Raw genomic sequence first — 27,863 nt, forward strand, 5'->3', positions numbered from 1 at the left:
AGTCTCTTTCATTTAGATTGTGATTTCTTCAAGGTAAGGATTTTCCCAAGTGTAATTCATTATTACTTTTAATTAGCATGTGTTAGCCTGTTATGGATTTTTCTAGTTTGGAGGTCACCTAAGCCCTGGCCACAGACAGTTCAGATATTTCTTAATACTTGTCTACTTGGGTGGGCCTAGACAAAATTACTGGCTTCGGTCTTGAGCATGGTAGTCTGCTAGGCCCAGCTCCTCTCACCTACCTGTGATGGAGTACATCTTTAGCTAACTCACCTTGCTTTACCTGAGTGCATTTCATGCAGAACTTCCGCACTGCTGTCCCAGCAAGTATTCTTTCTGAGTACGCTTGGCTCAGTGCAAGGCCTTGTGGCTATAGCACTGCTGACAGCCATGCAGATGATAGCAAGGCAGAACCTAGCTGGCTCCATAGTTTTGTGTGTTTGGACAAGACAACGAAGTCACCTGGGCTCATGCATTAGATGTCAGCTTGATCCAAAAGCTTTTGTATTTTCTGTTTTTTATCCTAATTTTTTGATAGTTACAAATTTTTCCACAACCCCTGGCTCTTCCATCAGGGGCACTGCTCCTGGGCCTCTGTATTATCTCATTCAGGATTAACTTTGGCTGTCTTGCCTTTGGGATATCAGAGGTCATACTTCAAATAGGAGACATAAAAAAGATGCAGAATGAATTTTTACATGGGCAGATAGTGATAGGAAAAGGGGGAGGGGTTTTAAACTAAAAGTGGGGAAATTTAGACTAGATGTTAGGAGGAAATTCTTCACTTAGGGGGCGGTGAGGCCCTGGTACAGACCTGCCCAGAGAAGCTGTGGATGCCCCATCCCTGGAAGAGTTCAAGGCCAGGCTGGATGGGGCTGTGGGCAGCCTGGTCTGTTGGGAGGTGTCCCTGCCCATGGCAGGGAGTTGGAACTGGGGATCTTTAAGGTCCCTTCCAACCCAAACCATTCTGTGATGCTGTTTGTAGGAAATATAACCACAAAAAAGCTAGCCAATAGTCATGTATTTATGTCTAAACAATAAAGGCTGGGGGGAGAGGGGGGGAGGGGGATGAGACGACACACAACACACGTGTCCTTCTTCTTCATGTATGTATAGCTCCCTTTCCATGTCAAATTGTAGTTGTAGGTTTGTGTGGCTGGAGACTGCACATAGATGTTTAGCTGAACAGCCCAATTTTCTATCATTAAAAAATAAGCAGCAGTATCCCAAGAAACCTACCACAGTTAAAAAAACAACCTGAAAGTCAAAACATAGGCAGGTGGGGTCAGAAACACAGGAGCCTGTTGACAAAGTGTCAGTGTTTTGCAGATTTATGTCTGTGCTCCTTGCACTCTTTCGAGCTCTGTCTTTACCTATTCCTGCAGTCAGAGCCTTGGGTAATACCTTGTTAACAAGGTTGTTTTTCTCCTAACCTTCACTTTCACCAAAGCTGACAGTAGCCTGTTGGAGAAAGGTTTTATTGCTGCTTCTTTTCTCTACTGTTCTTTCCTCATCTACTTCATTCAACTTTTAATAACATAATAGAGAGTATTGCTCTGTGGTCTTTGCTGTCTCAGAGCTCAATTTTAATTGACCTCATTCTTTCACCATCATGGCAGACTCCTACACATGGTGCTGTCCAGGTGGATTTCTTTCTGCGCACCTAAGTTAAGGGACACAACCTGAGAAACATTTTATGTGAAGGCTGCCTTTCAGGCAGACAAGAACTGCTGTTACAATGGGATGTCCTTTATTGCATATATTACATTTTTTCTGGTCTCAATTTTTCTGGCGTGATCACAGTGTTCTTCATTCAGTCCTGGTATATGTTGTCTGATGAGGTAACTTTGAGTCTTTTCAACAATGACACATAAACTTAGGGAAACTTTGGGGAAATGCTGCATGATCCACATAAATGAAACAGGCCTAGTACTTATGTCAACAGTCACCTCAGAGGTAATATGAGGAACACAGACTTCCAGAAGGTCTCTAGAATATCGAAGACTACCATGAAGATGCAGAAATGGAGAATACCTCGAGCCACAAATGATTACACAAACAAGTACACTTCTATTATAACTCAATTTCTAATTGTTTTGCTATGTCTGCATTCCCTGTACGAAGTAGAATATAGAGATAGACAGGACAGGATGAAAAAAGGATGAGAAAAAACAGGATGAAAAAAAATAAAGATGCATGACTGCACATGCAAATCTGTAAAACTCTGGATTGTAATGGTGAAAAGTCTCAGATTAGTTTGTAACCATTGCCATCATATTTAGAAACTGTACTGCCATTAAGCAGTCACTTCAGCATAGAGTGGGATACAATCAAACCTTTTGCAAATTTAAGCTGGGGTTTTCAGCTGCAGTTTTCAGAACCAGAAAATGCTAGTGGCACTATCAGTAATTCATGTTACTTGTTTTATTTTTCATATGGTGAGTTTATTGTGAATTAAGAATACAGACAGTGTTTTAATGATACATATGAAGGCTGTCACATATGCACTCTGGTTTTGGCTGTGCACTTGAGAGAAGCATTAATATAAACAAAGAGGTAAATAATTATATACATCTCCTTTCCCAGAAAATCTTTGAAACAATTCCACCAAAATGTGGCAGATCATTATGTGCATTTATCTATCCAGTAAATATACACATAAAAATTTATTTATCCAAATTTTTATAATTATTCTTTACCACCATGTTTTATTTTGGTACCTTAAAAATGTGAATTAATTTTTTTGGTCTTGAATTTATTGATTTATTTTTGACCTTTTATGGCTAAATATGACCCACCACAGTAACCAAAAAATGAGAAGAGAGGAAGGGGTAAAGACTTAGTCTCTCTACACTAGTATTTTGTTTTCACTTTGCATTTTTAAATGACTGTGGAATATATGCATTACCTTAGCTGAAATAAAGAAAGATAGTTTAGTAAGAAAGCAAAAATAGGTCAGAAGTGTCCAAAATCTAAACAGGTAAGTATAATTCTCATAGTACTAGTTTATACTCTGTTTGCAAATAATCTATAATCTAATCATAACTGGCATTGTTTTGAGAAGCAAATTTAACAAGTTCTTATGTTGTCATTGAGTCTTTTCAATAGTTTACTTTCATGGTTCAGGTATCTCCTCAGACTTTATTAAAACTATGAACTTCCCTGTATCTGTAGTAGTTGTTGCCTTTGGGGCAGATTTGGATAAAATAGTATTTTTATTACTGCACAGTACAGCACATTCATGTGTATGAAAATTTAGATGTGGTAAATCCTGTTCAGTCAACAGTTTTCATAAATATCAACTTTGAGTTTTGTTCAATTTTTGACTACTGGAAAATCAGGAAAACATTTTTTCTCTTTTTCTCTCTCTTTTTTTTGATTTCTGTATAGATTATTTTATTTTCACTGAGGGTGTTGAGAGAAGACAATCTTCATTTGGTTGTATCTCCAGAAATATTAGATTGACTATCTTTTTCTTCCTCCAACAAGATTAGTTCAGTCCTTGCTGAAGATGTAACGATAGTTCGAGAAACTGGAACATTAGATGAGGTCCCATCAATTTCAACTTTTTCACCCTCTGTTGCTTCTTTAGGTGATAAGGTTTCTTGTGCATCAAAAAATACTTCAGGTTTATCTGATGGGCTATCTTCATCTGAGATTCTTCTCTCTTTATGACCTATCTCTTCTTTGTCAACAGTCTTAGCTTTTTTGGAAGGAGACGAGAAACCAAGCTTGGGAAATCTAAACCATCCAGTTTTTTCTGTTTGCTTAGAAGAATCACTAACTGATGTGTCACTTGGTTTCATATCTTCTGGTTTCATTTCTTCTATTTTTTTACTTCTGTTTTTGAATCTGAGCTTGTTTCATCACCAGAAGATGAAAAGCCAATACTTGGAAGCCAAAATTTGAATCTTCCAGGAGATCTTTTACTATCAGTCTTTTCTTTTTCGTTAGTTATGTATTTTTCCTCATCTTCTAGTGCTTCAGCTACATCCTCATCTTTAGAGAGAGGAGCTGCAGTTATTTCCTTTGGTGACTTATCAGGATGACTCTCCTCAGGTTTACCAGAGGGCTTTACTTCAACGGTAAATGTTTTTAACTTTGGCAAACCTACCACTCTACTAGATTCTTCAGTCTCACTGTGAGGTTTATCACATGGTTTAATCTCAAGACTGCCAGGCCTCTGTACATCTGCTCCAAAGCTTTCACCAGAACATTTCATTGATGCATCCTCCACTGAAGATGGCTGCTGGACTAGCACTTCTAAGTCACTATGTGATTCAGGCAACTTCACCTTGAGCAATGAGAATCCCAAAGTAGCAGTTTTAACTTCAGATGAAAGAATCTCTGATTCTTTCACTATCTCAGTAGTGTAAATTTCACACCTTTCAATAGCAACATGTTCAGGTTCTACTATCTCACTTACTTCTTGGCCTTCTACGTATGACCAATGAATGTCTTGCCCCACATTTGGAAGGGAGGAATCTATGGTAGCAGTCATCTGTGCTGTTTTAATGTCAGGTTCGGTCAGAGTTAGAATTTTGCTTTTTGCTTTTTGAATATTGCCCTCTAGAATCTCTGGTGTTTCTTCAGGGACAGCAGAACTTGTTTGCAGATGCACCACTTCAATGTCAGAAATAGTTCTTTTTTGATCCAGTACTACTTTTGACACTGAAACATCAGCTTCAGTTGGGAGAGCTTTGAAAGTGAATCTTGGTATTTTTAGCTTGGGAATTTTTATATTTACTTCCGGGCCATCTTGTGATTTGTCCATTGTTTCCCCTGTTATTCTAGCAGATGAGTCCATATGATCTTGAGTTGGACTTGTCAGGCCAATGGATCCTTCCAATTTTTGAAACTGCATTTCTGCTGTGCCTATTTCAGTTTCAGACACTGAAATAGCTTCTGACGTTGGCAAATTGATATCATCTTCTAAACCCTTTACTTCTGAGTGCAACATTCCAAACTTTGGAATCTTAAACTTGTATGCTTTAATTTTACTTGTTTCTGCTCTGTCTTCTACTTGCTCTTCCACATTTGCAGACATGTCCTTTTCAACACTTTTTTTCACTTGAAATTTCATTTCAGGATCTACTCTGGCAATTTTAACATCCATTTTCACACCTGGAACTTCTACCTTTGTATCTTCCAGCTTAGCGACAACATTTGCTGTAGACCATTCACACATGGGCCATTTTAACTCACTGTCTTTTCCTATAATTTTCATCTCACCTGTCTTTATCTTTCCTGTATTAATCACTGCCCCTTGATTTTGAATGTCTATCTCTCCCTTTGAAAGACTAACATCTGCTCTGTCCTGTGTTCCGTCCAGAGCAATTTCAGCTGATGATGTTTTAAATTCTGCACTTGAAGCCTCTAGTTCAGTGGTACTTTCAACCTTTGGGATCTCTGTATCCTGTGATTTGACTTTATGCTCTTGAAGAGACAGAGTACATATAGGGAGCTTACTTGGTGAACTGCTGTCTCTGTCAATTTTTGAAGCACTTATTTCTGGTTTAGATAATTCTGTTGAAGACACTATGAATTCTGAAGTGTGCATTTTTTGTCCTTCAGCACCACGCTTAACTATGTCTGCATATGTTTCAGTTTTTGGAATATTCACTCTACTATCTGTTCTTTCTGCAGATAATGAAATATCTCCTTCCATCTTTGGCAAGCTAACACCAGAACCCTTCACAGATTCTCCTGATTTTTGAATCCCTTCTTTTCCAATAGTAATTTCAGCAACCGCATGTGGTAATGAGAAGGTATCTTCAGGAATAGTTGTTTCAGTATGTACTTTGGCAGAGGGAATGCCTGCCTGAGTTTTTTCCAGACTCTTTCAACATCAGCATCACCTTTTTTTTCCTTTAAGGATGTCCGGCCAAATGCAGGTATTCTGAATTTTGGCATTTTAAACCATCCCTGTTGTTCTTCAGTCTGAGCTTCTTCAGCTTTAATTTCATGTTCTTTTAATTTGACTTCTTTCTCCTCAGGGCTCTCAGTATCTTCCTCTGTCATTGGTTTAGACACTGACTTGGGGCTTATGTCTACCTTTGGAGCTTCAATGCCAGCTGTCAGAACTTGAGGTGTTTTTGCTTTACAAGCATAAATCCCTAATCCAAGATCTGGTGTATCAGATGTAAATTCTGATGCTGGCACTCCCACAGCAATGTCAGCAATTTCTGTTGTCATTTTTAGCTGGGGTAGCTCAGCTTCTATTTTTGGAGAGCTGATCTCTGACTCTGGGCCTTTCCCTTTTGTTAGGGAGATACCAAACTTTGGCTTCTGGAATTTGGGCATTTTAATCTTCCCATCAGGATCTTCCACTTTCATCTTTCTTTCATCCATAACTAATGATCCTTCAGTTGCTGTTTCAGGGCTCCTCAGTTCAATTGCAGTTTCTCCTTTGGAGTACTTAATACCTGTTTTTTGAATGAAATCCTCATCAGAACTTGGTTTTAGGACAACCTGTTGAAAACTCCTCTCTGAGGCAGGCACAGCAGCATCAGTCTTTGCTGAGATGACTCCCTTGTCAGTCTGGGCGGCTCCAATTTCTGTTTCGGAAACTCCAACGTAGGGATCTTAACTGCAGCTGGTTTTATGCTGATTTGTGCCCCTTCTTCTGTCCTTTTGGAATGACTTCTTTCTATATCAGGTATCTGTATTGAATCATCTCCATCTTTTGTGTTTTAGAAATAGTAGCACCAGCTTCAACTTTTGGTGAGTGTGTCTGCGATTTGGGAACCTTGATCTTGGAAAGTGAAATTTTAGGCATGACAAACTGAGGCTTTTTAATTGGACTTTTCTGTTCATCTTTTCCTGCAGATATTTCCAGATCAAGGGCTGTCTTAGGACCTTGATCATCAGTTGCAGTTCCTCCCACTTCTGTGTCTATTCTGCCTGACTTTGCAGCAAGTTTATCTTCCAAAATTGCTCCAGAATCCGGCTTAACAGTTTGTTTCCTTCTTTGGGGACCAATTGAAGGATGGAAGTTTGAATTTTTGGCATTTTGAAATGTCCTTCTTTCTCTTCTCCATCTCCATCTGCATGCTTTTTATTTCCTCTTTAATTTTTAGTGCTGTATCTGAATCCTGAATATCACTGTCTGTCTTTGGGATAGAAAATGTCACCAGATGGGAGGTGAACATCAACTTCTGGTGCCTTATTGTCAGTTTTTGGTTGTTTTGAATTTAGGGCTGGATGTTCTGTTCCTGCACCACATTCTACCTCCAAATTCGGTGCTTCCATGGCAACATCAGATATTTCTATTGTTGCTTTTAGTTGGGGAACTATGGCTTCTGATTTGGATTGGCTGACCTCCTTTTCTGACCCTTTCCCTTTAGAATGTGTCATGCCAAACTTTGGCATTTGGAATTTAGACAATTTTGTTTTCCCTTCAGAACCTTCGGCTTTTATTTCTACACCCTCCACATCAATTTCACTTTCAGCACTTGTCTCAGAACTCTTCACCTCAAAGGAGCCTTTAGCTATCATCTTAGTATCTGAGGTAGAGAGGCTGGCATCATCAACAGCTGATTTCAATGTTAAAACCATCTTGTTCACATACAGGAAGTATGACCTCACCTGTAGACATGCTAATATCCACTTCTATTTTGGGAGCTTTGACTTCTGATTTGGAAAATTCCAAAGTTGGAACTCTAACTTTTGGCATTTTTACACCCATTTCTGCCCTTTCTCCACTACTCTCTTTCTCAGATTCCTGTACTGAAACATCTCCATCTTTTTCTTGTTTGGGATCACAAACATCAGTTTCTAGTATGGGCAGAGAGACCTGGACTTTTTTGACCCTTCACTTTAGGGAGTGAGATCTTTGACATGATAAATTGGGACTTCTTGTTTTTTCCCTTTTCACCATCTTTTTCTGTTGCTGTATCCAATTCCATATGAAGGTGTTGATTCTCAGGGATAATTAGTGTTAACTTAGATTCTGTGTCTCCGGATGAAATAGACACATTGGATTCTTCCAGATGTCCCTCAGCTTCAGAAGGAGCAATAGCTTCTTTCTTTGGGGACCAACTAAATGAAGGTAGTTTGAATTTTGACATTTTAAATTTTGCTTTCTTTCTCCTCAGTGTCCTTCTCTCCTGAAATTAATTCCTGTTCTGTCTTGCACTTTGGGCCATGGATTTCCATTTCTAATTCTGGCATGGTATCTTCTGTTGATGGGAGACTGACATCCAACTTTGCTGCATCCGTAACACATTCAGGTGAAGGCTTTTGTAACTTGACACCTAATTCTGCATCAGGAATCTGAGATGGATATTCAATATCAATATCAAACATATCAGATGTTATCTTTTCCTTGCCAATTTCAGATTCCACTTTGGAAACAATGTCACTTTCTGATGGCTTTCCTTAGACCAAGAAATTCCAAAATTTGGTTTTCGGAACTTAGGTATTTTAACTGTATATTCTGTGTGTCCAAGACATATTTCAGCAGTTGCTGTTTTCATTTCTGGCTTGATAATTCCTTCCTCCCAAGAACCATCTTCATTCAAAATTTCAAAATCTGTTACTGAACATTCATATCAGCAAGAGATGATATTTTTGATTCAGATTCTTCAATATTCATTTGATACTTAGTAAGAGTTACATCCCCCTTTGATAAGGGTGAATCCTGCTCAAATTTAGAAGAACTAATATCAACCTTTGAGAAAACCCAAGCTAGGAATTCTAAACTTACTACTTTTAGGAGCATTATCTCCCTTAATATCAGGAAATACATTAGAATCAAGACTGCCAGAAATCACAGCAGGAGATGCCTCTGTTACAGAATAACAACTAGATTCTGATTCAGAAACTTCCATAACAGACTTACTCTGTAGATGCTGCTTAGAACTTTTAGGAAGTGAAAACCTTAGGAATTCTAAATAAAGAAGTCTTAGTTTTAGCAACAGCCTCCTCCTTCACGGAGGATGTACCAAGACCAACATCAATACCAGCCGCTTGGATCTCGGCCCCGGGCAGGGTCACCTCAACGTCGGCGGTTCCCGAGGGCGCCGTCACTTGGGGCTCCTTGAGGCTCACGTCCACATCGGCGGCCACGGTGCCCTTGGCCTCTCTGCTGCTGGACCAGCCAAAGGAAGGCATGCCGAACTTGGGCATTTTGAACTTGCCGTCCTTGGCCTTCGTGGCCTCCTTCTCTGGGGCTTTTGCTTCCCCTTCGAGGGCGAGCGCCGCCTCGGGCGCCTGCAGCTCGACGCTGGCCTTCGGAAGGGTGACGTCGACGGAGGGCAGGCTGATGTCCACCTTGGGAGCTTTGATGTCAGCTTTGGGCATTTTGAGGGAGGGCTTTTCCAGCTTCCAGCCAGCCCCTTCGGTCTTGGCACCGGCAACGTCAGCTTTGAGGCCCAGTGCAGGGCCTTCCCCTGCCACCGTCACGGTGCCAGAGGGCAGGTCGACCTCAGCGGTGGGCAGGCTGACCTCGCCTTCGGGCCCTTCCGCCTTGGGCGCCGACACTCCGAATTTGGGCTTGTCGAACTTGGGCATCTTAAACTTCCCTTTGAGGCCCGTGGCTTCCAGCTCGGCTCCGTCGAGCGAGCCTTCGGCGGAGGGCACTTTCACGTCTACCTCGGGTGCCTGGAGGTCAAGGGAGCCTTCCACGGAGGGCAGCTGATGTCGGGCGCCGAGATGCTGATGTCGACGGCGCCAGCCTTGACCTCTGCCTCTGGCAGGCTGGCCTCGACTTTGGGCAGGCTGACGTCCGCCTCGACTTTGGGAGCCTTGACGGTCGGCTTGGAGAAGGCCACGCTGGGCACCTTGACTTTTGGCATGTGTATTTTCATGCCGCTGCCCTCCACTTTGCCGGCAGGCACGTCCAGGCTGCCTTCGGCGTCGGGGCCGTGCAGGGTGAGCTCGCCCTCTGGGATTTCGGCCTGGGCTTTGGGCACGGAGATCTCGCCCTTTGGCAGGCTGACCTGCACGTGGGGCGCTTTGACTTTGGGCAGCTTGACGCTGGGCATCTTGACGTCGGGCATTTTGAACCGTCCTTTCTCCCCGTCTCCGCCAGCGGCTGTCTCAATGGTCACCTCGACGCCGGGAGCTTGGATCTCGGCCCCGGGCAGGGTCACCTCAACGTCGGCGGTTCCCGAGGGCGCCGTCACTTGGGGCTCCTTGAGGCTCACGTCCACATCGGCGGCCACGGTGCCCTTGGCCTCTCTGCTGCTGGACCAGCCAAAGGAAGGCATGCCGAACTTGGGCATTTTGAACTTGCCGTCCTTGGCCTTCGTGGCCTCCTTCTCTGGGGCTTTTGCTTCCCCTTCGAGGGCGAGCGCCGCCTCGGGCGCCTGCAGCTCGACGCTGGCCTTCGGAAGGGTGACGTCGACGGAGGGCAGGCTGATGTCCACCTTGGGAGCTTTGATGTCAGCTTTGGGCATTTTGAGGGAGGGCTTTTCCAGCTTCCAGCCAGCCCCTTCGGTCTTGGCACCGGCAACGTCAGCTTTGAGGCCCAGTGCAGGGCCTTCCCCTGCCACCGTCACGGTGCCAGAGGGCAGGTCGACCTCAGCGGTGGGCAGGCTGACCTCGCCTTCGGGCCCTTCCGCCTTGGGCGCCGACACTCCGAATTTGGGCTTGTCGAACTTGGGCATCTTAAACTTCCCTTTGAGGCCCGTGGCTTCCAGCTCGGCTCCGTCGAGCGAGCCTTCGGGCGGAGGGCACTTTCACGTCTACCTCGGGTGCCTGGAGGTCAAGGGAGCCTTCCACGGAGGGCAGCTTGATGTCGGGCGCCGAGATGCTGATGTCGACGGCGCCAGCCTTGACCTCTGCCTCTGGCAGGCTGGCCTCGACTTTGGGCAGGCTGATGTCCGCCTCGACTTTGGGAGCCTTGACGGTCGGCTTGGAGAAGGCCACGCTGGGCACCTTGACTTTTGGCATGTGTATTTTCATGCTGCTGCCCTCCACTTTGCCGGCAGGCATGTCCAGGCTGCCTTCGGCGTCGGGGCCGTGCAGGGTGAGCTCGCCCTCCGGGATTTCGGCCTGGGCTTTGGGCACGGAGATCTCGCCCTTTGGCAGGCTGACCTGCACGTGGGGCGCTTTGACTTTGGGCAGCTTGACGCTGGGCATCTTGACGTCGGGCATTTTGAACCGTCCTTTCTCCCCGTCTCCGCCAGCGGCTGTCTCAATGGTCACCTCGACGCCGGGAGCTTGGATCTCAGCCCCGGGCAGGGTCACCTCAACGTCGGCGGTTCCCGAGGGCACCGTCACTTGGGGCTCCTTGAGGCTCACGTCCACATCGGCGGCCACGGTGCCCTTGGCCTCTCTGCTGCTGGACCAGCCAAAGGAAGGCATGCCGAACTTGGGCATTTTGAACTTGCCGTCCTTGGCCTTCGTGGCCTCCTTCTCTGGGGCTTTTGCTTCCCCTTCGAGGGCGAGCGCCGCCTCGGGCGCCTGCAGCTCGACGCTGGCCTTCGGAAGGGTGACGTCGACGGAGGGCAGGCTGATGTCCACCTTGGGAGCTTTGATGTCAGCTTTGGGCATTTTGAGGGAGGGCTTTTCCAGCTTCCAGCCAGCCCCTTCGGTCTTGGCACCGGCAACGTCAGCTTTGAGGCCCAGTGCAGGGCCTTCCCCTGCCACCGTCACGGTGCCAGAGGGCAGGTCGACCTCAGCGGTGGGCAGGCTGACCTCGCCTTCGGGCCCTTCCGCCTTGGGCGCCGACACTCCGAATTTGGGCTTGTCGAACTTGGGCATCTTAAACTTCCCTGTGAGGCCCGTGGCTTCCAGCTCGGCTCCGTCGAGCGAGCCTTCGGCGGAGGGCACTTTCACGTCTACCTCGGGTGCCTGGAGGTCAAGGGAGCCTTCCACGGAGGGCAGCTTGATGTCGGGCGCCGAGATGCTGATGTCGACGGCGCCAGCCTTGACCTCTGCCTCTGGCAGGCTGGCCTCGACTTTGGGCAGGCTGACGTCCACCTCGACTTTGGGAGCCTTGACGGTCGGCTTGGAGAAGGCCACGCTGGGCACCTTGACTTTTGGCATGTGTATTTTCATGCCGCTGCCCTCCACTTTGCCGGCAGGCACGTCCAGGCTGCCTTCGGCGTCGGGGCCGTGCAGGGTGAGCTCGCCCTCCGGGATTTCGGCCTGGGCTTTGGGCACGGAGATCTCGCCCTTTGGCAGGCTGACCTGCACGTGGGGCGCTTTGACTTTGGGCAGCTTGACGCTGGGCATCTTGACGTCGGGCATTTTGAACCGTCCTTTCTCCCCGTCTCCGCCAGCGGCTGTCTCAATGGTCACCTCGACGCCGGGAGCTTGGATCTCGGCCCCGGGCAGGGTCACCTCAACGTCGGCGGTTCCCGAGGGTGCCGTCACTTGGGGCTCCTTGAGGCTCACGTCCACATCGGCGGCCACGGTGCCCTTGGCCTCTCTGCTGCTGGACCAGCCAAAGGAAGGCATGCTGAACTTGGGCATTTTGAACTTGCCATCCTTGGCCTTCGTGGCCTCCTTCTCTGGGGCTTTTGCTTCCCCTTCGAGGGCGAGCGCCGCCTCGGGCGCCTGCAGCTCGACGCTGGCCTTCGGAAGGGTGACGTCGACGGAGGGCAGGCTGATGTCCACCTTGGGAGCTTTGATGTCAGCTTTGGGCATTTTGAGGGAGGGCTTTTCCAGCTTCCAGCCAGCCCCTTCGGTCTTGGCACCGGCAACGTCAGCTTTGAGGCCCAGTGCAGGGCCTTCCCCTGCCACCGTCACGGTGCCAGAGGGCAGGTCGACCTCAGCGGTGGGCAGGCTGACCTCGCCTTCGGGCCCTTCCGCCTTGGGCGCCGACACTCCGAATTTGGGCTTGTCGAACTTGGGCATCTTAAACTTCCCTTTGAGGCCCGTGGCTTCCAGCTCGGCTCCGTCGAGCGAGCCTTCGGCGGAGGGCACTTTCACGTCTACCTCGGGTGCCTGGAGGTCAAGGGAGCCTTCCACGGAGGGCAGCTGGATGTCGGGCGCCGAGATGCTGATGTCGACGGCGCCAGCCTTGACCTCTGCCTCTGGCAGGCTGGCCTCGACTTTGGGCAGGCTGACGTCCGCCTCGACTTTGGGAGCCTTGACGGTCGGCTTGGAGAAGGCCACGCTGGGCACCTTGACTTTTGGCATGTGTATTTTCATGCCGCTGCCCTCCACTTTGCCGGCAGGCACGTCCAGGCTGCCTTCGGCGTCGGGACCGTGCAGGGTGAGCTCGCCCTCCGGGATTTCGGCCTGGGCTTTGGGCACGGAGATCTCGCCCTCTGGCAGGCTGACCTGCACGTGGGGCGCTTTGACTTTGGGCAGCTTGACGCTGGGCATCTTGACGTCGGGCATTTTGAACCGTCCTTTCTCCCCGTCTCCGCCAGCGGCTGTCTCAATGGTCACCTCGACGCCGGGAGCTTGGATCTCGGCCCCGGGCAGGGTCACCTCAACGTCGGCGGTTCCCGAGGGTGCCGTCACTTGGGGCTCCTTGAGGCTCACGTCCACATCGGCGGCCACGGTGCCCTTGGCCTCTCTGCTGCTGGACCAGCCAAAGGAAGGCATGCCGAACTTGGGCATTTTGAACTTGCCGTCCTTGGCCTTCGTGGCCTCCTTCTCTGGGGCTTTTGCTTCCCCTTCGAGGGCGAGCGCCGCCTCGGGCGCCTGCAGCTCGACGCTGGCCTTCGGAAGGGTGACGTCGACGGAGGGCAGGCTGATGTCCACCTTGGGAGCTTTGATGTCAGCTTTGGGCATTTTGAGGGAGGGCTTTTCCAGCTTCCAGCCAGCCCCTTCGGTCTTGGCACCGGCAACGTCAGCTTTGAGGCCCAGTGCAGGGCCTTCCCCTGCCACCGTCACGGTGCCAGAGGGCAGGTCGACCTCAGCGGTAGGCAGGCTGACCTCGCCTTCGGGCCCTTCCGCCTTGGGCACCGACACTCCGAATTTGGGCTTGTCGAACTTGGGCATCTTAAACTTCCCTTTGAGGCCAGTGGCTTCCAGCTCGGCTCCGTCGAGCGAGCCTTCGGCGGAGGGTACTTTCACGTCTACCTCGGGTGCCTGGAGGTCAAGGGAGCCTTCCACGGAGGGCAGCTTGATGTCGGGCGCTGAGATGCTGATGTCGACGGCACCAGCCTTGACCTCTGCCTCTGGCAGGCTGGCCTCGACTTTGGGCAGGCTGACGTCCGCCTCGACTTTGGGAGCCTTGATACTGGGAATCTTGACGTCGGGCATTTTGATCCAGCCTTTCTCCCCGTTTCCGCTGGTGGCTGTCTCGATGGCCACCTCGACGCTGGGAGCTTGGATCTCGGCCTCGGGCAGGGTCACCTCAACTTCGGCGGTTCCCGAGGGTGCCATCACTTGGGGCTCCTTGAGGCTCATGTCTACATCGGCGGCCACGGTGCCCTTGGCCTCTCTGCTGCTGGACCAGCCAAAGGAAGGCATGCCGAACTTGGGCATTTTGAACTTGCCGTCCTTGGCCTTCGTGGCCTCCTTCTCTGGGGCTTTTGCTTCCCCTTTGAGGGCGAGCGCCGCCTCGGGCGCCTGCAGCTCGACGCTGGCCTTCGGAAGGGTGACGTCGATGGAGGGCAGGCTGATGTCCACCTTGGGAGCTTTGATGTCAGCTTTGAGGGAGGCTTTTTTCTCCATAATCTCCTGTGCTGTCATTGTAACAGTGGTTTTTCCTTTTTTTGCTTCTGAAATTTCATTTTCTGAATGTTTTACATCAGTTTTGTATTTTGTTATTTCTATATTTTCTTTTGGAATCTCGGTGTCTTGTTTAAATAATCCTTTTTTTGTTAATTTTATCTTTTTTTCTTTCATTTTTATTTCTCTTTCATCTTTTGTTTTTCCTATTTGAGAGATAGATTCTTCTGTTTTCTTGGATTGTGTACTGGGTTCACCCATTTTTACTTCATTATCTGGTTTTGTAGGCAGTATTTGTCCAGTTATTTTTTCCAAATGCATGTCTGGTGATGACTTTTTTATATGTTGCTTTTTTAATGTTGATAATTCATCTCCTCTCTGTTCAATATTTTTTTCACTTATTTTTTCTTTGGATATTCCTATTTCCATTTCAGCACTTGGAACATTCATATCTTCTCCTGATATGCTCATTTCCATTTTTGCACCTTCTTTTAGGGATGGCACCTTTGCTTCTTTGTCGCTTAACTGATTGTAAGTTTCCCCTGTCTCATCCTTTGCAGTTGCCCAGGTAAATGTAGGCAGTTTAAACTTTGGTAGTCTGAATTTGCTTTCTTTTCCTTCTGTATCCTTTTCACCTGTCTTCATGCCAATGTCCATCTTCAAGTCTTTATCACTCGTGGGCATATCATCCTCTGTCTGTGCCTTTTTAACAATATCATCTGATTCAACTGTGCTGTCTTCTCTTGATATTTTAATGTCAGCTTTAGGTATTTTGGCAATCTTGAATGATGGTATTTGCATTTTCAAAGTAGATTCTTCTGATTCTGCATCAGGTATGTGAGTTTTCACTTCTAACTTCCTGCCTACCTCTGTAATTTCATCAGCTGTTGTTTCTGGTACAGAACGTGGAACATCACTTTCTGGTTTGGTTAAAGTGTTCTCAGTCTCTGGCTCTTTTCTTTTGGGCACTGAAATCTCAGATTTTGTTTTCTGAATTTTTAGTATTTGTGTGTCATCTTCCATTTGCTTTTCTTCTGTTTCCAGTATGTCAGGTGTGTGTAATTCTGCTTTAGCAGTGCCTATTTCTAGACCTCTTACCTGTATGGATCCTTTTGCTGCATGATCCATTATGTCTATGTTAATTCCACTTTCTCCTTCTGTTTTACCAGCTGTTCCTTTCTGTTTCTTTTTCCGTGATTTTGATGAGGCTTGTGGTAGTTGTTTAGTTGGGCTTTCTTTCAGATCTGCTGCTTCTGAACTGGGCTTCAGTACCTGTGTTGTTATAGCTGGTCCTTCAGGTACAGTAAACTTCAATGCTGATTTCTTTTCCTTTTCTGTTTTAATGCTTATTTCAACTTCAGGGCATTTTTTTTCATGAGTGGGAATACCATTTTTCATATCTTTCAAGTCTTTTGTTAAAGTTTCATGTAACTCCTCTGTTTTCATTTCATAAGCAGGAGATGTGGTATATTCAACAGTCAGTATTTCAGGACTTTCCATGCTGATATCTTCTTTATGTATCTTTTGTCTTTCAGATAGCAGTGTAGCTTTTATTTCTTTTTTTTGCTTGTCTTGAGATTCTGCTTTGGATCTGTGCATTTTGAATCCAATACTAGGGAACTTCAGTTTCTTTTGGCTTCCTTTTTTTTCTTTAATATGAACATCTTGTTGAAATTGAGACTCTGTGTCTGTGCTTGTAGGGGAAATATCCTGTATAGCAGGCTCATATGCATCAGATGTACTATGAGATCTTCTGTGTCCCAATATCTTTTTATTTTTAATTGACTGGAATTTTGGCCATGACAATCTATCTTTTTTAGGTCTCTTGCTTCTTCCTACCCTTTGGTTTACAATTAATGTTTCCCTGTCTTCTTCTGAAATAGTTTTTCCTGAAATACGCAGCGTTTCTTCAGGAATGCTTTCACTGAGTTCTTTTTCCTGAAAGAACAAATATAGTTAGATTAAGAGTAAACTAAATATAGATGCAAGACAAAATAAAATATATACAATAAAATATATACTATAAAATATGTAGAGAATTGAGCTTTGTATTCACATTATCTACTTCTTAAATTAAAAAATCCTGAAAATGGAGGATGTAATTCAGGCAGAAATTACATAAAATAAATAGATTATATGACAGTAATATGTGGACTTGTGAAAGTCTACCATCTTTGCAAAACATCTCTGTATTGCTGTATAAATATATGTATATATGAAGAGAAAATACGCAAAAATAATTTTGAATGTTGTGAAGACCTGTGAGCAGATCCTGTCTATGGAGATATCAGGGATTAAACATATTTTTACGATAATATTTCATTGCTGAGCTTTTGAGAAAAATATTTACTGGTATCTTACACTTTGAAAAATATTGAATATAAATATTAGAGTGTACCTGAGCTCATTCAATCAGTGAACTTAACAGAAACAGCTCTGACTCACTAGAGAAGAATGTTTTTCTACCCTAAATCAAGACTGTGCTTTTATCCAAAATCTATAGTCTTGCCCAGAATGTTTATAAGGATGCAAATATTGTGTGGGATTTTTTTATTCTAATGAATATTCATATTAGTAAGAAGATGTTTTAAGAAGAAAAGTCACTGTATTTTCTAGTCTATATTTCCACATAGCATGTTGCTACAGTGTTATACAAGCTTTGTAAACTAATCAAGTAACTAGTACCTGACTTAATCTTTCCTTTTTGTACTGGGCTGTAGAGTGAATATGTTCCAGCTCTTCTTTCCCAGCAATTTTTCTTTTGAGGCTGAATTGGACTCTGTATGGCTCAGAATATTGAAGAATTTTAAGTGCATCTTCATATTTGATGTTATCAAAAAATATTGTAGCACTTAGAAGCTGATCACCTGCAAGAAGAATCAGACATCATTTCAATTAGTTTGTATTTTCTTGTGATTTTTCAGAATCTGCTGAATTAATGTTCATACAAGAGAAAAATAATTAACACCTATCATTGATTTACAATATAAAATTATGTTCACAGACTAGAATTACAGAATAGTAAAGGTTGGAAGGGACCACTGGAGATCATCTAGTCCAACCATTCTGCTTAGGGCAGGGTTAATGACAGCAGCTTGCTTCAGTCTGTGCGCAGTCAGGTTTTGAATATTTCCAAGGGTGGTGACTCCATAACTTCTCTGGACAACCTGTTTCAGGGTCTGACCACCCTGACAGTAACATTTTTTTCTTATATTTTTCACTATTTAGACTTTGGACTTCTGTTCTTGATTAAATCACTATTTACTGGAGTTTTGTGGCAGAGTATTTTGTAGAAGAATTAAAGGCAGGTTCTTTGTGAATGTAATAATGAGTTGTTTTTTCTTTCCATTTTCATTGTGTATATACTACTTTCTATATATCCTTTTCACCATTCCAGTGAAAACTTGATTTTTTTTAATGGTATACAAAACAATTCACATATTGTTAATATTTAAGAAACTTATCTTGGAAATTATTAATATGGAAAGGTTATAATATTAGTTGGCTTGGCATCTTCTATTTCTATTATCTAAACAGATGACAGATCAGGCAGGTATCTATACACAAAGAGATATATGCCTGATTATTATAAAACTAAAAAAAAATTAGAAAATCAGACTGTACCTTCTCTCAGACTAAATACTTTTGAAGCAGGAGACTCCTTAAGTACTTTTTTAATAAATATTCCTTCATCTCCTCCACCTGTCACGCTAAAACCACTAGCACCAGCTTCCACTTCTGTTCTCAAGGTCACTTCCATTGTCTCCTAGATGTAGAAAAAGTTTTGAATTTATGATTACTCATTTGTATTAAAGTATTTAAGATTGTACAATAAGAAAAGTGAGAATTCTGCGGTGTATTTTCAGTAGCTTAAGAAAGTTTATCTAAAGCAGAGAATGTACTTGTTCAGTGTGGGTCGAGTCTGTTCTAAATTAAATTAAGCACATGTGTTAGGTCCTTGCTGCATCAGGGCCACAGGGAAAATAGATTATAATTTGAAAATGTGAAACATACGGATTTTTTTTAGGGCTGAAAGTCTGCATTTTCTGTGAAGATGTTAGGCACCTGAATTAGAGTCAATGGGCCAGAGGAGTCAGAATAAGAGTCAGTACTGTACTATACTGAAACCAGAGAAGACTAAAGAATGTTGAAAAGAATAACAGAAGGACCCCAAATATGGCAAGTAAGTGTTCATACCTGCTCGTGCACCAATGAACAATTTGTGAAGTTCCTGGCCAAACAAGTCTGAAGTGATTCTTTTCCCATTTGTCCTTTCTGTCTACCCATCCACATCTGCGTAACAGACTTTACTGTTTTGCAAACCATACACCTAAAACTATTGAGTGTTTTTAGACTGACCTGTGGATGACTCTGTTTTGATTTGTCTGTAGAATATTTTTTGTTTTCTTCTTGAAGCTGAAAAATAAATTTCAATTGTTTAGTGTTAATAATTAGTTCTGTTCTAAAGTTCAACAAAATGCTTGATTTAGACCAAGAACTGAGGCTGACTTTACTGGCAACATAGTCAAAACTGGGATATACAAGTAAAATGTACAGTGTTAATGATTTAACTACATAATCCCCAGTAGTAAATTAGATGCAGGGCCTCCCTGACTTGTACCAAAATTTGAAGGAATGAATGCCAGAGAGCAGTTGCATCAAGACATGGAGAGCTTTTCTCAAGTAGCATATTTCTCATGCTTTCATCTTTGTGAACAGCACACGTTTTTCATTTATTTGATTTCAGCATGAATTTCAAAACATTGACTACTTAACACGAGTGTGCTAATTAATTTTTTACTTTTGAATAATGAATAGATACAGGTACTTTTGAAATATGTATTAAAGTAAGTTAAATATTTTAACTCGGAAAAGTGTTATCATTTCTTGACACCTTGTGCCCCAGGTCCCTTAAAAATGAAGTCAAAAGCATTTTTTTGCCAAGAAACAAGAACACGACCAACGACAAATCAAATAAAACAACAACAACAAAAGAAATCAATGAACATGACCCTTAATGAACATGGCAGGGAGGGAGACAACACATCATTGTATATGGCATATGGGTCTTGGCTTGTTGTAGGGGCTGAAGTCCTTTCAATCAATCTGATAAAGCCATGTCCCCATGAAACTTCAGTGTCTTGCCTTTAAATATTCTTCTTCTATGGAATATTCATAAACTGGAGAGGAACCCTGTGGCCTTGGACGGATGTCTTCTACTGCCACTTCATTAACCTGAGGAAAAGAAATGAGTGGTGGAGAAGGCACAACCATGGTTAAACAGTGACCCATTTTTTTAGGAGAGATTTTCAACTTAGGCACAGTCTCTTTCTGTGTACATATCTTTTATTAGCAACGGTGAATGCAGAATAATGAATAACTCTTTCCTTTGGTCAACAACAAACATAATGCTCATTTAAGGATGTTATTCAAGAACACAAGGGACAGACTCCAGAGCAACAAAAGTGCTGGTACAGTGACTGTGGTTTTCTTTACAAACTGTATGCATCTATGGGCTGAACAGACTGAAAATACTAACAGATCAGTTAGTGACAATTGAAAAAGGCTATAACACTGCCATCCCCTGCTTTATTTGCATGGTTAAACTTTGCATCTTGCAACTTCAAACTTTGCTGCAATCTATAAACAAGCAAACTATGGGAGAGTCATCAAACGAGCTCTGCTGACAGTCGTCAGACTGTGGGAAACCTAAACCAGCAAAAGCTTTAAAGAAATGTAATTGTAGCGAACAGTCATGTCCTATTTTGCTAGGTCTTGGTATTAAACTCATGCTGGTGAATCATGGTAAAAAGCAGATCACACTATGTTAAAGCATCATTCTGGCTTTTGAGCTGGCAGACTAATGCCAAGCAGAAATACTACAAGCTACAATATTTCTGATGCAGAAAAGAATCACCACCAAGACCCCGCTATAAAAAAAATAATAATAAAAATAAAAAATAAAAAAATTAAGATCCCAATTTCATAAGGTAATTTAAAACAACAACAAACCAACAACTCACAGAATCTTCATCTTCCGCATCAGCGTCAGCATCTCCCGGAGGCTCTGCCGGTCTCAGCTGTCGTCCAGAACCTGAAAGCAGCACGCAGGTTATGGGTGTCTGTGTGAGCCTCGCAAAGCACAGAGCAGTGAGCTTCCAAGCCAAAGCAACCCTGAGCAGCACTCCTGCAAAAAGCGCTTAGCCAGCGGTAGGAAGGCCTGCTTTCGTTCAAATTCCTTATCTCAGATCTCATTAGCATGATCTTTCCAAAAATACCAGACGTATTCATATCCAGAAACATAAAGGCTTTTGTAAAATAAAATTAAAAAAAAAAAAAGAAGAAAAAGTAGAACTAGAAGATGGCCTGACTTTTTTTTTATTGATTACCAAGGGGGCTTAAGGTAGGCCTGGCAGGGTTTTGGCAGTGGTGGGGCTGCAGGGTGGTCTCTGTGAGAGAAGAGTGCGACTGTCCTATGACAGATGCAGCTGGTTCCAGCTGGTTCCAGTCAGTGCCAGCTGGTTCCAGCCGGTTCCAGCTGGTTCCAGATGGCTTGGTAAGGCACAGGACATATCCACTGCCTGCAATGCTGACCCAACCAGGGGAGTTTCTGGCACCTCTGTGGAAATGGGTTTAAGAAACAGCAGTAAACACAGAAAGAGGGAACAGTGTTAGAGGAGGAGGAAGAAGAAAAACACACCAGAGCAGGAAGAGAGAGGAGAGAAAGTGGAGCAGGAGAAACACTGAAGCAAAGTTTTAGCTTGAGTAGGAGCTGAAGTAAAAAGCTGTCTGAGCAGGCATGGAGAGTAGGTTTGACTCTGACAGGTGGAGGAACCCACAATGGAGCAGCTGAGTGTGAAACAAGGAGCTGAAAAAGAAAAACAGCCCCAATCTGCTGACCCCTGCCACCCACACAGCCCCTGGCCTCCCTGAGCTGAGGGGACTGGAGACCAGAATTCGTCTGGAGGGGAGCTGAGGTGTTTCTCCCAAGTGCGTGTTTGTTTGTTGATGGTGGTTTTTGTTTGTTTGTTTGTTTGTTTGGTGTGTGTGTTTTGTTTTTTGTTTTGTTTTGTTTTTCTTTTTTCTTTTTAATATCAGAATTGGCGATTAAAAGTTTAAAAGTTTGCTGATTGGCAATAAATTAAAGTGATTGAAATTCCCCACCTAGAAACTCTTCGTTGACTGTGATAGAGGTCTTATGGGAGTAAGCATCATGAAGTTTTGATAGTCATAAAGACTCTGCTTTTATGGTTTTTAAAAGAATCCAGGGCAGAGAGGAGAAGGAATGAAGGAGAAGGGCTGTTTGAAAATATGATTCTTTTGAAATGCCTGAAGTTGAGCAACAAAGAATGAAAACAGCATGAATATATTATCTTTTTTAGTGATCTGGGTTTAGCCAGTAGATGACAGTGTGGCCGAGTTACACATTCCCTGATGCACAGGATATTCTAATACATACATAAGTCTTGTCCTGATGATTATACCTCTTTCCTGTCTCCATGACACATTGTTTTCAAGGCATCAGGCTGTCTCTCTCTCTCTCAGGACCAATTCTGCATAGTTTTGGCTCTCCTAAACATATCCCCTGGCTTAAAAATATGCTTGAACACTAGAGAAGACAGCCACAAGCAAAATTATGTGATTTGTTCATTGTCTACTTTAAATGAAGAATTCTTGGCTGGAAAATGACATTTTTGACTGTGGATATTGCATGCTGTGTGTGCAGACAAGCTGGCATGTCTTCTGTATGCATGCAATCACTCTACAAGTTGCCAAGCTCTTGTTAAAATGGCTGTGATTTTGATAGCCTTTTTACATAGTTTACTGATCTCCTACATTTCTTTTTTTTCTTGACTTTTTTTTTTTTTCTGCATATGAAATTATTTACTATAGGCAGGGTCATAAAAGATCTGTACTATGCGATCAGTGATGGACCACTTCAATAAGATGAATGGTGATAATGTGCTTCCAGTGGGAATGTCCCATGTCAGTCTGGGGGCCAAATTTCCAAACTTGACTGAACAGAGGACACCTTAGCCATGTGTACATCATCTTAATCATCTCTCCTATGGTATTTTAGCTCCAGAGAACTAGGATCAACTTAGAACATAATGGGACTGCCAGACCTTGCCTCCTTTAGCATTCACAGGCCTAGTCATGACCCATACGAAGGACAATTCCAGAGGCCTAGTCATGACCCCTACGAAGGACAATTCCAGAAAATGGTCTTAATGCAGGTCCTAATTCAGATTAAAGACCTAAATATATTGTTTTGATTTTTTTCTCCCAAAAGCTCTAGCATATGCAATTTTCAGAAACTCGATAAAATTGGAAAATGAGCATTTATACGTGTATTTATATAAACCTGGTTTTAGGCATTTCTGCTTGAAATTTCTGGAATTCATTCATGAAACTCTTCACCACATTTATTTTAATGAGTATCATATGGGGAGAAGAGCTGCAGGACTGAGGTTTGATTGTTTAATTTGCTTAGTGCTTCTAAATATTCAGGTGCCAACAGCAAATTTTATGGCTATTACTAAAATTCCAAGAAATTGTAAGGACTTAGGCTTGTGGCATTGCCGTATTTTTCACTTGGGAAAATCCCACCCACGAGCTTTGAAGTCCAGTAGAATGACTTAAAAGAATAGTACTTGGATTGCTAGAGTGTTTGCACTTTAGTGCAGCACTTTAGGCTAGTTACAGCATTGATCCCTGGTGGCTGCCAATGATTTGCTACTGGAAAACTAAAAGGAAAGAATTATCTGGGAGGATTCTTGGACTGGTTCACTGCTGTTTCTCTTGTTTTACTCTGGTGTAACCTTAGTGACATTTTAGTTGTCTAGAACTGGAGCAATGCAAGTATGAGGTTCTCCATGCTAGGGGCTTATAGAATCATTTAGGTTGGAACAGACCTCTAAGATCATCCAGTCCAAACATTAACCTAGCTCTGCCAAGTCCACCATTAAACTGTGTCACTAAGCACTACATCTATACGTTTTGAAGTCCTCCAGGGATGTTGACTCAACTACTTCCCTCGGCAGCCTGTTCCAATACTTCACAACCCTTTCAGTAAAGAAATTTCTCCTAGTAGCTGACCCAAACCTCCCCTGGAGCAACTTGAGGCCATTTCCCCTCATCTTATCACTTGGTGCTTGGGAGAAGAGCCCGATCCCCACCTCGCTATTGCCTCCTTTAAGGTCATAGTAGAGTGCATAGGTCTCCTTTGTAGATCTCCTTTGTAGGTCTCCCCTGAGATGCCTTTTTTCCAGGCTAAACAACTGCAGCTCCCTCAGCTGGTCCTCATAAGACTTGTTTGCTAGACCCTTCACCAGCTTCATAGCCCTTCTCTGGACATATATCAGCACCTCGATGTCCTTGTAGTGAGGGGGCCCCAAACTGAACACAGTACTCGAGGTATGGCCTCACCAGAGCCGAATACAGAGGGACAATCACTTCCCTAGTGCTGCTGGCCATGCTGTTTCTGATACAAGCCAGGATGCTGTTGGCCTTATTGGCCACCTGAGCACACTGCTGGCTCACATTCAGACAGCTGTCAACCAATACCCGCAGGTCCATTTCCGCCAGACACATTTCCAACCACTCCTCCCCCAGCCCGTAGCATTTCATGGGGTTGTTGTGCCCCAAGTGCAGGACCCAGCACCTAGCCTAATGGTCAGCACTAGCTTGAATGGCCCTGTATAGTTTGCACAGTTGATTTATCTTGCCATCCAGTAAGGCATATCCTACGGGTTCTAACAGAGATAAAACTCTCAAAACCAGTTACTTTAAACAAAGGATACAAAGAATGATTAGGTGACCAGTACCTTAAAAATCTTCCTGTTGCTAAGACTGCGCTATCCCTAAAACCCAAAAGAATTACATCACTTCCTGCAATGAGACCTGAACACTTACTTCCCATCAGGATGCCGTTTTAAAACAACAAATTACACTGCCAAGTCTTGTTCGGTGTGGATGTAGAAAGGTATACCTGGCCTGGATGATACCTCAGAAGATCACCAGAAATGTCATATGCTGTTTAGGAGTGAATTTGTCAGTCTAAAAAGCCTCTTTTACCCACCTCATGATGTGTAGGAAGGGAAAGAGTCCTCCTGTGAAAGCCCTTAGTAAACTCCTACCTCTCCTAAATGGTAATAGCAGGATGCTTTCCTGCAAAAAGGAACAACAATCTACAGGGTTAATAGAGATGCAGCTGAGATCACACGGAGAGACATCAGCTACACGACAGACCTCCCTTCCCAAAGCTTCACAATTAGGGCCTTTGCAACCATCCTGATTTCCCCAGACTCCGTGTGCTTGTTTATTAGTGCTCCTCTCTACCATAGTCAACCTATGTCATAAAAGACTTCTTGTACCCCTCATTCCCACTGTAGAGTGGGTCTAAGATTTGCTTTAGATTTTTTTCCTTAAAAGCAATATCTATAAAAGAGGGGAATTACAGTACATTGATGAATTCCATTTTCAGCAAAGCCTTCTTTTTGTTTGTAAAAGACTGTGCCAATAAACTATAATTTATATGCATGTCATTCTCATGCCCCAAACAGTAACGATGCCAACATTTTATAGGTTTTAACTTTTTTATATATAAATCCTGGACAACCAGTGCTTTGTTCAAAATGTTTTCATAAACAAGATGGAATTTACATCAGTGACTACTTCTAATAGCCAGTGAACTGACTTCAGAACAAGGGAATTTTTTGAAAGTATGCAGTAGGAGTTATATAGAATGGAACATTTTCATATCATATAACTGGAAATTGTGTTTGCTTTTAAAAATACATTTTAAAATTATTATTATTTTATCTTTAATCTAGCAACCCAGCTGTGCTGTTTTGGGTAAAACTGCAAAAATATAAAACCAATGCTTTCTTCGGTGTGCACATTCTGTGGGTAACAGTTTCAAAAAAAAATTGAGACATTATAATCAATTTAAATATGACAGTATAATCTAATTCAAGTCAACTGGGTATTAATGTATTGTATAAACTGAACAGAAACCTAGCTTTAACTGTGCCACTGGTGTATAAATTTACCATAATCTGAGTGCTTTAAAATCAAATTAGGAATAAAACAGCAAATGACAATACCGGATATGTTGTTAAAAAAAACCACAACACTATAGTATTTTGCTGATCATTCCAGCTTCCTTGCTTACAGATTATATTCCTTTCTCTGCAGTTCTTAGATTTGGGCTTTCTGCCTCTTAAGATTTCATAGTACAGATATGTTTGCATATGAATGTAGTGAATTTAAGAAGTCTGCTCATACTTTTTAAATATGAAGTTTTTCTTTGCATCAAATCCTTAAGCATTAGATTTCCTACCAAAAGTGGCTTTGTTTTGTTTTATTTATTTATTTCTGTGGAAGAGAACTATAATGCTGTTGTCTTGTTTTCCCTGGGATTTTAATATAGATTGGTTAAAACCAAGAGGAGTAGCAATTGTTGCAATGCACATATTTTTGACAAAGATTGAATGCTGCTTATTCTCAGGTAGGATCGTCACCAGAAGAGGTTTCCTCTTGCCATGTACCAACTGGCATGAATTATCCAGCTTCAATTCAACACTGGATTTCTCTTAAACAGACAGAAACCTGAGCCGTGGTAAACATAAATCTTTAGGAGAAAACTTTTATGCTTTGCTCACTCATTTATTATTGTTTGTTAACATATGAGAGCCACAAAATTGTGCCTTTTCTTTACTAGGATTTTGTTAATTACCATTTCTTAGCTGCAACAAGAAACAAAGAGTTCTGTTTGTCCGCTATTGATCTGGTCATGTGGAAATTAATAGCTTTGAGTCCATAGTGAGTTAGAGGACTCATGCTTAGACACGCACAAGGCTGAGACATCTTTAGATCAGGTCTTTTCTGACAACGCAAAGCACACCCTGGGCACAGAACTTTATTTGCATTATCAACAAGGAGGAGTGAATAATTATGTGACAAACAACAACAATAATAATTTACTATCATTATCATTGTTGGCACTCTGTTTGACCCAGCAAATAATTTATACATGTGGGTCAGCAGTTTCATGGGGCTCCCTCGTGCTTAATATCACATCTTGTTATAAATAATGTTATGCATCACTGCCATCATTCAGACCTTCAGCTGGCATCAAGACCCCTCTGCCAGGGCAGTACCCCTAGCCACTGGGTGCCCACACCTGGAGACCTGTCTGTCCCTGTGCCCTCAGCCACCCCGTCCCAGGCTTGTTGCCTCTCATGCATACGCTGCTGGTCACTGCTAATGCACCGCTCCAGAATTGTTCCTGTTTTTTAAATTGAATCCCTTTCTACACATGGCTAGTGTGCCCTTTCTTCCTTATTTATTTATTTATTTATTTGTTTTATTTCCTATTGCTTGTTCTTACTCTCTTGTAGGTATCACAATTTCTTGGATTCCTTCTCTTCCCTCAGAGCTCTCACAGCCTCCTGAGCAGTGCTGAAGCCCCATAACCCCTTCTGATTCACTTCTCATATTTGAAATAGGGAATATTTAGAATATTTAGAATATTCAGAATTGTAGGTCCCAGCTCAGGAAAGCACTTGATAACAGGAACACTATGCACATGCTTGGCATTTAACTTGGCCTCTCAAGAGCAATTTTTCTGATAGGTAAGTTCACCCGACTTTAGTTTACTAAGAGAAAATTTTCACTTTGAGGTAATAGGCAAAAAGGCAGCAATTCAAACATTTTACTTTTTCTTTGGCCTTCTCAGTGCTTTCCACATCTGGTTCTATTTTATGTCCATCCCCATCCACAGCCTCAATTATTCTGATGGTTTATTTAATTAATGCATACGTCTTGCACTGAGTTCTTTGGGTTTCCGAGGATATCCCAGGAGACTGAAGACTGATGAACAAATGTAGATCAACCACCTGATTAAGATGTCATTTCAACGAGGCAATGTCATCAAGCATATAAGCTATTGCATTCTTGGTTTAGTTTCCTTAAAGCTCTCATGGCTGAAAAATAGCCTAAATCAGTTTTTTTTTTTTTTTAAAGCCATCACAGACAAAATTATAATGAAAATTATAATGATCACAAAAAGACCATCTTTTCCATCTCAGCTGCCATTTTCTGCATATGAACACGATTTTTTGGCACTTTAAAAAAATATTTTCATCATTTTCCAAAATTTGCTGTGTTAAAGATCTCTGAGCTCAAAAGCTGATGTTTGTGTTCTCTCACCACAGGCAGGGGCTGCTCAGTGTGAGGGGCTTGGCTAGGTCTGTTCAGAGCAACCAACCCCACCATCC

General features: G+C 43.3%; 1 protein-coding gene across 1 annotated transcript in view; it reads right to left on the bottom strand.

Annotated features, from left to right (window-relative positions):
- Nucleotides 1-2,409: 2,409 nt before the first annotated feature.
- The window catches only part of AHNAK2 (AHNAK nucleoprotein 2), a 64,700-nt gene continuing 39,246 nt past the window's right edge, over nt 2,410-27,863 (bottom strand). The window contains 24 exon segments of the mRNA XM_050710804.1: nt 2,410-3,829; nt 3,832-5,838; nt 5,841-6,569; nt 6,572-6,688; nt 6,691-6,958; nt 6,960-6,998; nt 7,000-7,059; nt 7,062-7,124; nt 7,126-7,554; nt 7,556-7,804; nt 7,806-8,078; nt 8,080-8,381; nt 8,384-8,545; nt 8,548-8,680; nt 8,682-8,873; nt 8,875-9,635; nt 9,638-10,667; nt 10,669-10,782; nt 12,979-16,518; nt 17,266-17,447; nt 18,205-18,346; nt 18,940-18,996; nt 19,726-19,815; nt 20,604-20,674. Of these exon segments, the coding sequence (XP_050566761.1) occupies nt 3,432-3,829; nt 3,832-5,838; nt 5,841-6,569; nt 6,572-6,688; nt 6,691-6,958; nt 6,960-6,998; nt 7,000-7,059; nt 7,062-7,124; nt 7,126-7,554; nt 7,556-7,804; nt 7,806-8,078; nt 8,080-8,381; nt 8,384-8,545; nt 8,548-8,680; nt 8,682-8,873; nt 8,875-9,635; nt 9,638-10,667; nt 10,669-10,782; nt 12,979-16,518; nt 17,266-17,447; nt 18,205-18,346; nt 18,940-18,996; nt 19,726-19,815; nt 20,604-20,674 (11,408 nt within the window). The 3' untranslated portion in view covers nt 2,410-3,431.

This window comes from Cygnus atratus, chromosome 5 (genome assembly GCF_013377495.2).
Source record: "Cygnus atratus isolate AKBS03 ecotype Queensland, Australia chromosome 5, CAtr_DNAZoo_HiC_assembly, whole genome shotgun sequence".
NCBI lineage: Eukaryota > Metazoa > Chordata > Aves > Anseriformes > Anatidae > Cygnus > Cygnus atratus.